The following is a 13,612-nucleotide window of genomic DNA, read 5'->3' as shown; positions in this document are numbered from 1 at the left end:
GGGTATTACTATGCGTCTGTCTGGGGCCAAGTCTAGGAGTTGTCTACATCTAACAGAACATCTGATGTCTGAGAGGATATGAGGTGTGTTTCATGGTAAGGCTGGCATGCCACTTCAAAAGAATCACACACACACAACAACAACAGGGACTTTTACCCCCTCCCACACACACACACACACACACACCGTATGACGATATGACTGTGGGTTTCACCATACTAAGAGCCAAACCAAATGGACCCGTTAGGGTCCATTTGGTTCCATTTGTACACTCTTCAGAGTTACAGATCCATAAGGGTCCATTTGGTTCCTAACTATCGCTGGGTACCCCCTGGAACTCCCTCAAGGACCGCTGGGGGTTCCCGGACCCCACTTTGGGAACCACTGCTCTACACGGTTTGGGGAAACCAATATTCACAAATAATTGTGATGACTCAATGCTTTAACTGCGTTTATGTAGCCATGTAGGCCGATAGTCTAAATACTGTACCTCTAACTTGGCCAAGGAGAGGATTCCCCTTTGCATAAGAGGTATTTGCTTGTAATGTATTCCCAGGGGGAAGCCTCAAATCCTGTGAATATATTGGTTAACTACCAGTTAACCCATTAAAACCGGGAAAGCATCATGTGTTATTAGATTTTAACCACTTTAACCATTATTTTATACTTTCTTGGCTATTCAAAATAAAACAGGCTTTGCCTCGATGTTTAATCATCGTGCCGGGCGTTATTTCTCAACAGCTAACACTGCAGCATATACAGGTAGTATCTCTTCGCATTCTACAACATCTGCCAGTGCTGCAGGGTCTCTAGGGATACACAATTAATCGTTCATCATAATTATTGGTATGGGATGTAATTTCATAAATAAAAATGCAATATCGGAATCATACCTATACCAAAATGTTGCTGATTTTTAAGCAGTGCCTAACCGCTCCAATGAACAGCTGTCGTGTCCCTGATGTATGTATGTCTGTATGTCTGTTTGAGTACGGACAGCTGTAATACTGCTGGGTGGCACTGTGTGTCTCTATGTCTGTGATCAATTATCAATTAATCAGAACATTTAGACTAGAGAGTAGAGACACACTTCTAGGATAAGTGTGTGCATACTAGTGTGTGCCCTACTTTTATTTTTATTGGCCCAGAGGTTCAATTCAGTAATAGCTAAGGTATGGCAAGGTCACGACAGCATCAGGCGGGTATGAGTCTGAGTTTGAGTGTGTTGGGCTATTTTGAGACATTTCCAACATTCATCAAGAATACACAGCAAGCAATTGAACATCAAGAAGGAACCTGCAATGCAATTGTATTTCTCACCGTTTCTGATGGCTGTGATGCGCGGCCTATGCTTAGGGCCTATGTGGCTTCAGATAAGAGTGAAAGTCAAGAGGGGCAACATAAAGTCCAAATGTTGCGTTGTCCATTTCCATCCTTCTGCTCCAATGTTTCGATCCAAATTAATGAATTTCAGAACTTCATCCATTGTCGGCACGATCAAATCTGCTTCCTTTTCATTTTGCCATCAGTAGCCTAAAGTAAACCAAACTCTCTGCCAGTGCCACTTGCTTGAAAAAACGCGCCACTGCCTTGCTAATAACAATAATGCATTGCACCTGTGCCGAGTGCTGACCCGCTGAACCTGGGAATATACCATTTGTGAAGATTAGGGGGAATGTGTTGTGGAGAATATAATAGGCTACCTTGTGAAACTGATTTTTTGTTCAAATTTGCATTTGTAGTTATGTTACTGTAATTTTAACAGAATAACCAACACAGATAGACACATTCATGGATTACTTCTTCAATGGAAAATAAAACAAAACCTAGATTTGATATGTGACAGAGAGACTTGTATGGACTTTTGAATATAAGATATTCGCACAAATGTAGAGAAAACATAGGACAAATGGACAAAGAAAACATATCATTTGATTTGGGAATTAACCATAATATGAAGACAAAAAAGAAAAACATATATTATGTTTTTCTTTTCTTTTTTGGGGCACAGTGCGCTAGCCCCTCCTATATACAGCTTTAATGTTTGTTGTCTGAATAATCATTAAAATGTGTTGTCTGAACAGTGAAATGCCACTGACAATGAATAGAGAATTGACGTTGTGTGTCTGAGCAAATCGGCATATGTATATCGGTGGGAACCCTTGGCCAACTAGGGATCACCATTCTTGATGTGTACAATGATTAGAGCGGCCCTCACTTCACACTGGGGTGATATATCCATCCATCCATCTTCAACCGCTTATCCGTAGTCGGATCGTGGGGGCAACAGCTCCACACTTCCCTCTCCAGAGCAATATTAGTGACTTCCTCCTGGGGGATCCCAAGACGTTCCAAGGCCAGTGAGTCGATGTGTTTCCTCCAACTGCGCCTTGGTCTGCCCCGGGGTCTCCTCTCAGTGGGACGTGCCTCGAGAACCTCCCCACCTAAGCTGGCTCCTTTCCAGGCGAAGAAGCAGCGACTCTACTCGGCGTAAACTCGAGTTGTGACAAATCATGACAATAAACACAATGTTTTGGGCCGATCAAATAATTAGTATTGAGAAAAACAAAACAAAAAGTTTTGTACCCTGCCTTTATTTTCTTCTAATTATTTGATCGGTCCAAAACATTGTGTTTATTGTCATGATTTGTCACAACTCGAGTTGGCTTTGTCCCCGGCGTAAACGTCTTTAAATAAATACTTTTTGAAAAGCCTATGGGGAAAATGAATGGGGAATTATTTCCTGGGCCACTCGTTGTTCTGAAAGGGGGCGGAACTGCGACGCTCTATAATCCCGTAAGGTATGGGTCTAATGCCAAGACAAGAAAAATATATATAATCATTCATTTCGAGGAAAGGAAATTGACACTGCGGCAAGATGTGTTTTACATGTTGTTTTAATCCAAAGCTGAAGCAGACAGAAAGAACAGCAGTTGGACTTCAACAAACTAATGAAAGGAAAAAATAAAAAATAAAGGTATTCAGTGAGAATCTGCAGTGTTAAATGTAACTCTGCTCAGAGTTCGGTCTGGATTTTACTGTGCAAGGAGGACTGAACTGTGCTCCCCCCTCTGGTATAGGAAACAACATAAACAAAATAACAGTGTCACATAAACATTGTCTTTATGGTGAGATTTGATGGGGAACATTGGGATAGGAAAACAAAAACGTGATTCCTTACAAAAAACGCTGTGGAATTAAACTAAACTCGAAAATGGAAAAAAAAACAACAAAAAAGAAGACAAAGAATCATAATTTCCTGTGATCCCCCAGGTCGAGCTGGGCGGGTTTCCTTTTTACGTGAAGGTGTCGACGGTAAAGGTCGGAGACAAGAACTATAAACAATTATTCATTGATTGACAACCGTTCAGAATGTTAATAATACAGTAGCGTAGCGTGCTGGTGGTATGTCAGAACTTGCTTCCATGGTGGAGAGAGAGCAGTTCTTAAGTACTTTTTTCTAGTTCGCATGAAGCGTCCAGGAAGTGTGTGGAGAGCAGTTCTGAAGTACACTCTACTTCCTAAGAAATACCTTGTGTCCTGTATTGTGGAGCTGCTACTCTGCTTCCTATAATAAATCTTCAAGGACATGTGTGTGTGTGGAGTTTGCTATTCTCTACAAAAGGCTGGAGAACAGAAAGTATCAGACAACGTTGGTTTATACAGTCCCTTTGAGCTCCTCTGAGCTGCTTTTTCAGTTGCAGTTTTTACAGTGCTACCGTGCAACTAACAGTAAACAGGGTGGGTCATCGTCATCAGGGTTGGGATCTGGACCCAGAGGAATCGGGAGGAACCAGATCCAACAGTGAGGAACCAGGAATCGGTTCCATAACATTTGGAACTGGTTTCGTCACACTGCCAGAGCTGGTATGTGGACTTCACGTCTGCTGTACAATTACAATACCTGTGGTTTTCAAGGAACCACCATAATTCTGAGAGTGTGCAGTCTCAGAGTTGCAGACCTGTTAGGAACGCCCTATAGGAATCGTTACGGTCCATTTGTACAGTCTCGGAGTTCCTATACTCTAGGAACCGTACGGTTAAAGGGAACCGTAATGGAATCGGACCATTAAGAGAGAATCGTTAAGGAACCGGGAATCGTTAAAACCCCAAAGAATCCCAAGTTGGGATTCCCAACCCTAATCATCGTGTCACCCTATAGGTGCTGCTACAGACACACACACTTATTTTGCTATACAGTGTCTCTCCCAACACATTTGCACAGATAAATCAATGATAAAAGCATAAAAAAATATCCTAATAGTAATTTACGCTGATGAAGGCGATCTGCATAGCATTAACCTGAAACACTGTGTGGAGAGACGATTCTAAAGCATCAAATTGGTAAAAGCTTGCACCAATGTGTGAACAGTAAAACTCCTCAGTGTTAATGTTTCCATTGATAACACTATCAGTTAAATTAAAGGGAAATGTCACCAGATTCATGGAATGCACACAAAATCAGGATTTAGGTTCAAAACGTTTCCCTTTAAAATCACTTGAAACCTGGTGTCCCTATTGTGGTGCGAACATGTGGAAATAGCAAATCTACAAAACAGCAGATCTACAAGCTCACAATGCGTCACGCTATTTTCGGCAAAGCCATTTGGTGTAGCGGGAAATACGAGCGGAACCAGTACAGAGCCCAACGGGGGACCCTGACTAGGATTGGAGTGGTTAACACTCAGGATTTTACTGTGTGCAGGTTAAAAGTCCACCGTTGCTTTGCATCACGGCAACAATGAACAACGGTCTATATGTGGTTCTCAACCTTTTCAGGCCATGACCCCCCCCCCCCCTTTCTAGACAATTTTGGTCAATGTTTGACCAGTTTTTACAGTATAGTTTATTGATTACTTTTGATGCAGTAATGGCCTTTTTAAAAAGGCCTTAAAAGAAAAATCATGTAGCGAAACCACCCCACCCCCAGGGGTCTTTACCCACAGGTTGAGAACAACGGCTATAATTATGCTACAGATTTAAACAAACAAAAAACACTCTCCTGCTACCTGCAGGAGGTGTTGTCCCGGTTCTGTTTTTCTGCATGTGACTCCATTCTCTCTGCCCTTACCACTTGTACCTGGACCAGTGTGTGTTACTTAGGGCTGGGCAATTAACCCAAAATAGTTATAGAGTTATAGACCGATACGTAAAAAAAAAAAAAAAGATTTGACCGATACGTACATTTTTTTTAATATACACAAGTATATATTTTTTCAACGAATCGACACAAAAGATTCTAATAGCTTCTTTCTAATCGACTATATTGTAACCCTGTATTGTACTTCACTGTACAAATATAGCCTAGTATCTACAAGCTCACAATGCGTCACAAAATGCATTGTGAGAATGTGAGCTTGTAGATCTCCTATTTACACTATTTATGTATTTATTTACCTGTATTTAAACAATCGTTCATCAATCCAGGCTAAGGTTTGAAATAATCATTCAATAATTTGATATTTTAAGTCATATTGCCCAGCCCTAGTATTACTGTTGCAGAGAGAGAGAGATGGCGAGACGAGGCGCGGCCATCGAGTGGCGTTATGATGACAAGGCCTCGGCTTTACATTCACTTAAAATTTGAACCTTTACAGACGCTCCTGACCCCCCTGGAACAAAGAATGAGCTAAGGAAGTCTCCTCCTTCCTGCTCTGGGGCCAGAGACAAGAGCGCTTACTTACATTCCATTTGTCTTTTCAAAAATACTCTGCAATCACGTAGAAGAAAACATTTTCCCATAAGACTGGTAAACCATCCCGCTGCGTGAATTCACGCGACCGGGATGGTTTACCAGGTACATTTTCCCTTGCATTATTTGTGGGTGGGGGTGGGGGTTAGCCATCAGATGTCAAAACAATCACAGGTTTTAGGGTCTTGAGCTAGAAGTGAGGGGGTTGGAAGACTAAAACGAGTGCGAATGCAAAAGCTGTTGTTCCATCCCCCTCTCAGTACAATGTGTTAGCTGGGGAAAAGAGAGGAGAGGAGAGATCCATTTCTCTCTCTCCCCCCTCTTCTTTTTTGTAACTTATAATCTCTTTGACTGGTTTACTTCCCCCTCTATCATAGCAGAGTGGTCGGCTTGTTAAATCGGTTCAGTGATAATTATATATATACATATATATATAAAAAATAAAAGACTCCTACAAAAACATTAGAACTTGCCAAGGACAATAAAACGATAAGAAAATACATGCGATGTGCCTCCCAATTCCCGCGTGTCGACAATTATTGCTTCTTCTTGTACAACCTGTGTGTGTGTGTGTGTGTGTGTGCATCTTTCAGTGGTCGGGTGACTGTGCATCTGCGATGGCGTTGGTGGCTTTCTTTCTTCTCTTCATTAGCAGTGGATTGGTCGAGTCCTCGATGGTCTTAATCTTGATTTGCTCATAGTCCACCCTCATGGTCGCCAAGGCACTGGTCATTTCCTCCTGCGGAGGGTGCAAAAACAGCTTGTTATTAAGAGAAGACCACCTAACGTAGAAACCCCAGCAGTTTCCCTGTTTCAGTCATAAACCTTGCGTTTCCAGGGTTTGGGGTTTTTCAAATCAGAAATCATATAATTATAATCATTTTGATTGATTGAATATTTTATTACTCAGAAATGTAAACAGCACGTGGTACAGTAAGACATTAAAAGCAGCACCTGGCATGTAGTTTGGGGTATCAGTGGCCACTTTGAACACAGATAACATGGCAGCCAACATCTTCCACTTCATTACCAAAGAGTCTCTGCAAGTGTGTCCGGTGAGGACGCGCTCTGATTGGCCAGTCTTTGTTTGACTGGCAGTTCTGGCTTGATACCATGGCGAATGCCAGGATAAAACTAATTGTCTCCCCTATAATACAGTCAAGGCCCTAACATGGACAAGAATGTCCATATCGGTGCATCTCAAAAATATAGTTGTTAAAAAGTGACATACAGTAGTGCTGCTTTAACCCATTTTTTGAAAAATGTATGTTTCTATGTCAGTCAATTTTTCCAAAATAGCAGACCTACAAGCTCGTAGCGCGCCACTCGGTGGCGCGCTATGAGCTTGTAGATCTGCTATTTTTCAATAGCTAAAGCATAACATAATGCTAACACCAAAAGGGTGTCAGTCTTTCCCAAATATAGAGGGACGAATGAATTATTTTGGAAAGTGTGAAAGATAAAAGAAAATAAGTAAATAATCCCAATTATGGTCAAAAATATATTTGGGAATTTATTTCCCTGACCTAGCATGCACTATACATTTGGCACTGATGATTTGACCATTATGTGTTACAGAGAGCTCGGACTCTAGGAGCCACGCCATTAAAATATGGAAAGGGGGAAATCTCACCTTGACGTCCTCCCACGCATCCTTCTCTTCTTTCAGCACACGGCTGGTGTGGAGTGGGGTCTGAGGAACCTCCATCGACTGCTGGAAGGAAGCATAAATGAAAAACGTTTAAAAAAAATTATTATATTATTATTCAGTCTGAGAGCCCTTTCAGCGCTGCTGAAAGTGTGGCCAAAGTGGGACTGTTTGGTGATTGGTTCATACAGGCCTTCTACAGCGTCACCAGACCCTGAATGTGAGGCTAGAGATCTGCTAGCGATTCAGGGGCTGGAGCCAGGCTCACATTCAGGAACCAGGAATCAGTTCCATCACATTTGGTTCCATCACACGTTTCCAGAACTGGTCCCATCACACTGTCAGAGCTTTGTATGTGGATTTCATGTTTGTCTGCTATACAATTACAATACTAGTGGTTCTGAAATGTTTTAATTTTAAGGAACCCCAGCCCCATAACTCTGAGAATGTACAAATGGAACCAAATGGATTTTGAATCGCTAAGAACCCGGAATCGTTTAAATACAAAAGGTTCCCAACCCGCACTACAATTCACATCGAGTATCAGAGAGAGAGAAAGAGAGTGAGTGAGAGACAGAGACAGACAGAGAGATGGTAATGTTCTCACATTGATCCATGGGTGGTTCATGAACTCTGTAATGGTCATTCTCTGGGTGGGCTCAGTCTTCAGGAGGGTCCTTATTAGCTGCTTGGCTATAAAGGGACAATCACACATGGTATTATTGACAATCCGCAATAAGGAACATAACATCTATACCAGTTAACTCCAACTAGCAACAAAACACATTTGTGGAGACATTGCCACTTTGTGAAAACCTACGTCACAATAGTGATAGTATGTATGTACAGTATGCAAAGTAATCCTTACCCTCCTCCGACACGTCAGACCACTCTGGGTTGGGAAACTCATACTGTCCCATCCGAATCCTCTTCTTCATCCCAGGAGAGATGGCTAGACCGTGGTTAGAATAGAAGGGAGGGTACCCACACAACCTGTGGAGGGTTAGATCAACAGCACCGTGGTTAGAATAGAAGGGAGGGTACTAGGCATGTAACGATATATCGTATATCGATATATATCGATATTAATCCCGACGATATCCATCATATTCAAGTGCTTTTGGAGAGAAATGATAGTCACTTTCAGTAGCACTGTAGAGGGGAGCTGTGTGTGACTGTGCCCAGGTGATGATGGTCGTTGATGCTCATCAAGGAAGGCAATTATGTTTCTGCACTGTAAAAAGTAATGCTACTTCTTTTGCAATGTAGTTAAATAAAAACCCTCAGGGGGGAAGATAAATTATATAAAATTAAAGAAAACGGTAATTTTTCTTTAAAATATATATATTTTTAATATCGTGAAAAATCATATTGTGAACCTCATATCGTGATACGAATCGTATCGTGAGTTGAGTGAATCGTTACATGCCTAGAGGGTACCCACACAACCTGCGGAGGGTTAGATCAACAGTAACATACCACATGCCTTACTTGGATCCCTGAGGGGCAGGTAGGAACAGGACACAGATACATTAACACATTTAAAGCCAGGCGTTTCTACGGACACCCATTTACTTGTGCCAGGCAAAAACTACAAAACTGCTTCTTGTTGGCGGAACAAATAATGCTTTGTCTGCTCAGATCATCAACATAATAACATTAATTTTCCAAATGATTTTCACTTTTGTTTCACTGTGAAAGTATGAACAAATTGAACATTCAGTAAAACAGACTTACAGGATATACATGATGACTCCTAATGACCACATGTCACAGGATTTGTCATATTTCTCTGGACCCAAAACCTCTGGAGCTGTAGAGAGGAAGAAGAGAGAGAGAGAGTGAACATTAATCAACATCCCACTGGCATTAGTCTCGCGTTACCAGACTGTTGCCTCCGCAATTTCCAAATGCTTCATCTGTCCGGAAGAGCTGTCATGAGTAAACTATACAGCGGAAGTGGAGTCTCCTCGCCCCTTCCGTTTCGTCTTTACAGTCGCGCACATTTATCCTAATATAAATAGAAAACATCTAAGCATATATAGCTTGTTGCTTAGCAGAAAAGGAAATAAAAAAATAAGCTCTAAAGATATTTTAAAATATATTTTCGTGAACGGAAATGGCAGCTTCCGTTACTCAGCTCATGGGGGCTATAGGTCCAGACTCTATATAGCATTCGGAGATTGTGGAATAGTTGTCTGGCTACGCGAGACTACACTGGCATTATCACTTGATGTAGCCACCTTTTTCCCCACCAAGGTACTGTAAAGTCACTTGCAAATAAATTATTGGTAGTTGCTGGTTGATGTTTTTTTGGGCTTGATTCTAAAGTGTACAGTAGTTGCTTATTTGGGCTTGCTTCCTAATGTTATTTAAACCAGTGGTTCCCACATTTCTTCATGTCAAGGAACCCCAGATTAATATGTAATTGTCCAGACATCCATCTGAAAATATTGTGTGCCTTTTTTATTAAAATGTTTAAAAAATATTCAAAATATTTAGATTTATTCTCAATGTGCTTTTAAATAACAGATGTACAACCTCACAACATGTAAGGCTGTGAGCTTATAGATCAGCTATTTTCATTTGTGCTTGTTTTCATAGACCTGGCCACTTGTTTCTCTTGCAAAACGGAGAAAGAGAAAGAGGAACTTATGCACATAGATATTAAAAGAAATAGATGCCTCATTGGTCGCTGCAGTTCGTTGGAGCGATGTGTGTTACACCGGGGGAGGAAGTACGCCAGAAGTGTGGAAGGCACGTTACGTGACGTCACGCTGCCACTCAAGTGATTACTGGCCAATCGAAGCGCATCTTTTCCGGGACATATCAGATATATCATATATATCATATCATGCGCTCTGTGAAGCACGCTCATGCTTCCGCGGGGCTTCGCAAGGAATCTCGGGAATGTTTTGCCCCCCCTTGAGCACATACGCTCCAGAGCCGGAAAGGGCGTCTACGTTTATATGTCTATGCTTATGCACACACAAACGCAAAGACTTATGGGCTATATGAAAAAGGTGGATAGGACTATGAACGCACTTTATGCAAATATGATTCGTAATTCGTAGGACTATATTTACTTCAAAACATATACAGAAAATAATTTCACCCACTCCTTTACAACTTGTGATGTGACAATGAACTTGACCAAAAGGCACATTTTCAACCATAGTCTGGGCCATATATTTGTCAGTACAAGCTCCTTCATAATAAGTGTGAAGGAGTAAAACTGTGTGTGTGTGTGTGTGTGTGTGTGTGTGTGTGTGTGTGTGTGTGTGTGTGTGTGTGTGTGTGTGCGCGCGCGTGCGTGCGCGTCCGTGCTTTGCAGATCCTTACCAACATAGTAGGGTGTGTAGCATGGAGTAGCTAGGGAGTTGTGGGTGGTGGTCTCCTTAGCAAACCCAAAGTCTGTGAGTTTGAGCACTGCATTGGGCTTCTTGGAGGTATGCAGTAGGTTCTCAGGCTGCAGGGAGACAGCGGCAGTCCGGCCACAAGATAAAGGACGAGAGGTGCAACATGTCAGTATACTGCACTTTGCATGCATAGGGAGAGCCCCTGGAAACATTTACAACATCACTTACATTCTACAAGCTCTTCAGCAGTGTAGAAATATTGATGCTAATGTAAATTATGTGTGATTGTTCGATGCAACACAAACCTTCACATCTCTGTGTGCAATGTTGATTGCGTGCAAGAACTGGATGGCTTCTCCAATGTTCCTCATGATATCTGACGCTTCTAAAATAAAAAGAAAAGACAAAAAATAGTTGATAAAACTCCCAAAACATATTTCATTTTGTTTCATTTTGTTAAGTACACCACGGATATAACAACATGCACTTTTTTCATAAAACTGTTAGGATCTAGAAGACATTTGTAGAATCGGCCTAAAACCTAAAACCTAAAAGGGTTAAGGCGTTGCTAACTGGCTAAGAGGCCAGAACTTTACCCCTCTCTGTGAAGGCCTGGTCTCCTCTGTCCTGGATTCGACTGAACAGCTCGCCTCCATCCATGCTGGAAGGTACACACACACACACACACACACACACACACACACACACACACACACGCACGCACACACACACACACAATATTCAGGAGTCAGCACAAATCGACAGTAACAGGACAAATTTAAAGCTGTGATCCATTAATTCCAACAAATCCTCGACTGCAGCTTTAATGTTCTTGTTCCTCACTGACAAATAGAGATGTGCACTGGCAGGCACTGCCCTCACAATTCAATTCGATCACGATTCACCAGGTAACGATTTGATTATACGATGCATTGCAATTCATCACACCCTTCTATATTACTGCACAACATCGCAAATGTTTCATCAGTCAATACAAGCAGTCAGATTACTGAACAACATATTTTATTTTGAATTATCTGGCCCTAAAAATATGATTATTTTTGACAACACTACTGACATAGGCACTATAAATAACTGCATGCCATTTATTCTCTGATGCTGGCTGGCGGTAGGAACAGAATCAGAAAGTTAATACATTGTGGGTTGAGGAAAGAACAGTGTGTACCAGAGAGAGTACAGTACAGTCATAACTGAATTACTATACAGTAAGCTACTGTGTGGTCGCTGTGCATGAAACAGGTCAGTAACACACACACACTCGCCAGCCATACAAAAACCGAAAGCTACAAATTGAATGACTTTGCTGAAAGCGTGTGAAATGCTGCGTTACTTTAAGCCTGATAAACTGTCAAGCAGGAGTGCACTTAGTATCACAACTGGAATGAGTAAGAAAGGCGACCTATTAGAAACTCAAACCATCTGCCGCAGCTGTGACTGGAGGCAGAGGTTCTTACTCTTTCATGTTTGACATGGCGTGCTCCTTCAGCAGAGGTCACTGGAGAACGCGGAGACTGTTCACACAGTGGCACATTAAACTGGTGCCGCCGTAGTTTCCTACTGAGGCTGCAGCCCCATGGGTTCTGTACAGCACTTTGGTACCACACATCTTGTTTAACCCATTTTGACCTGAGATCAGATTCTAAAAATGTCTTCTACATCCTGACAGTTTTCTGAAAAGGCTATGTTTCTATGTCAGTGGTTCTTCGATTTTTCAAAAATAGCAGACCTACAAGTTCATAGCGCGGCACTCGGTGCCGCGCTATGAGCTTGTAGATCTGCTATTTTTCAATAGCTAAAGCATAACATAATGCTAACACCAAAAGGGGTTCCCGCCCAAAATGGGTAAAAAAAAAGAAAAACGTGATTCGATTTGAAACAGAACACGGTGACCACGGTAACACTGAAACCTCATCCGTAATAGTAATTAGTAATAACTTCCCCAGGAGAGAGCACGACTAGGTCAACATCTATCTGCAATCTCAGAAGATGAGTAAACTTGAAGCTTAACACTAAAGCTAGCTAGTATTTCACCACGTGTGATTTTCTTGGAAATTCTCATTTTATTTCATCATTCAGAATGACCTTTTTTTCTGTTTGTTTCTTTACATGCCAGTCTCTCTATACCGTCTGAGCTATATATACACGCTCCTCAGACAGTACTGGAAACTTGTCATGTGCTGTGGCACCACAAGCTGTGCAGTGCACGTGTGAAAGGTCGCTGGGATGGTTTGGTGGTTTTTGGTGGTCTTGAACCTGAAAAGTCAAAGTTAGAGAAAACACACCTCATTTAGAAGAAATGGGTTAAGTCTCATGGCGCACGCGCACACACACTTTACAATAACTAATGTGACCGTGTTTACAATAACTGAGAAGGCATGGCATTGATGTGCACAATGCAGTCTGTAGATTTTGTTCATTTACATGGGTATATTGGGTATATTAATGCATGAAGTCTGTCATTTTGTGGGTGATCAGGTGGGGTGGGAGCGGCTAGTTACAGGAGTCTTTGTTTTTGATATGTTGTCCTTGTTTATGTATGCATGGATGTATCCTGGGCCAGGATGGTCACGTGACAGGATTCCTTGGGGGGTCAATTAGAGAATATAGAAGAATTGTTATTTTGATCAAGGTTTGCCAACGATGTCTCTCCTAATGGTTCCACCTCAATACAGCATGGAATTGTGGACAAAATCTCATTCAACGACAACAAAATATTCTAAGTTGTGGATGTGGGTCTCAAAAGCTGAATAAATAATGCGCCTTGATATGAAAAGGGTTGAAATTGAAAACCACTGCATTGTTGCTTATTTGTGTTGATTGGTAATGGTATATGTTATTATTAACCTGATGGAGGCAACATTTATGTGGATGGATAACAGAATTTTATAAATC

General features: G+C 41.6%; 1 protein-coding gene across 2 annotated transcripts in view; it reads right to left on the bottom strand.

Moving 5' to 3' along the window:
- Nucleotides 1-2,879: 2,879 nt before the first annotated feature.
- Nucleotides 2,880-13,612, bottom strand: part of mapkapk2a (MAPK activated protein kinase 2a) — a 35,547-nt gene continuing 24,814 nt past the window's right edge. For both annotated transcript variants that reach the window (XM_079511240.1, XM_079511239.1), the window contains exons 3-10: nt 11,296-11,360; nt 11,005-11,084; nt 10,683-10,809; nt 9,078-9,153; nt 8,209-8,333; nt 7,948-8,033; nt 7,326-7,406; nt 2,880-6,431 (exon numbers count right to left, since the gene is read on the bottom strand). In XM_079511240.1, coding sequence (XP_079367366.1) covers nt 6,282-6,431; nt 7,326-7,406; nt 7,948-8,033; nt 8,209-8,333; nt 9,078-9,153; nt 10,683-10,809; nt 11,005-11,084; nt 11,296-11,360 — 790 coding nt within the window. In that variant the 3' untranslated portion in view covers nt 2,880-6,281. The remainder of the gene's footprint in view (nt 6,432-7,325; nt 7,407-7,947; nt 8,034-8,208; nt 8,334-9,077; nt 9,154-10,682; nt 10,810-11,004; nt 11,085-11,295; nt 11,361-13,612) is intronic.

This window comes from Electrona antarctica (assembly GCF_951216825.1).
Source record: "Electrona antarctica genome assembly, chromosome: 9".
In the NCBI taxonomy this organism is placed as follows: Eukaryota; Metazoa; Chordata; class Actinopteri; order Myctophiformes; family Myctophidae; genus Electrona; species Electrona antarctica.
This window is presented reverse-complemented; position numbering and strand designations above follow the sequence as displayed.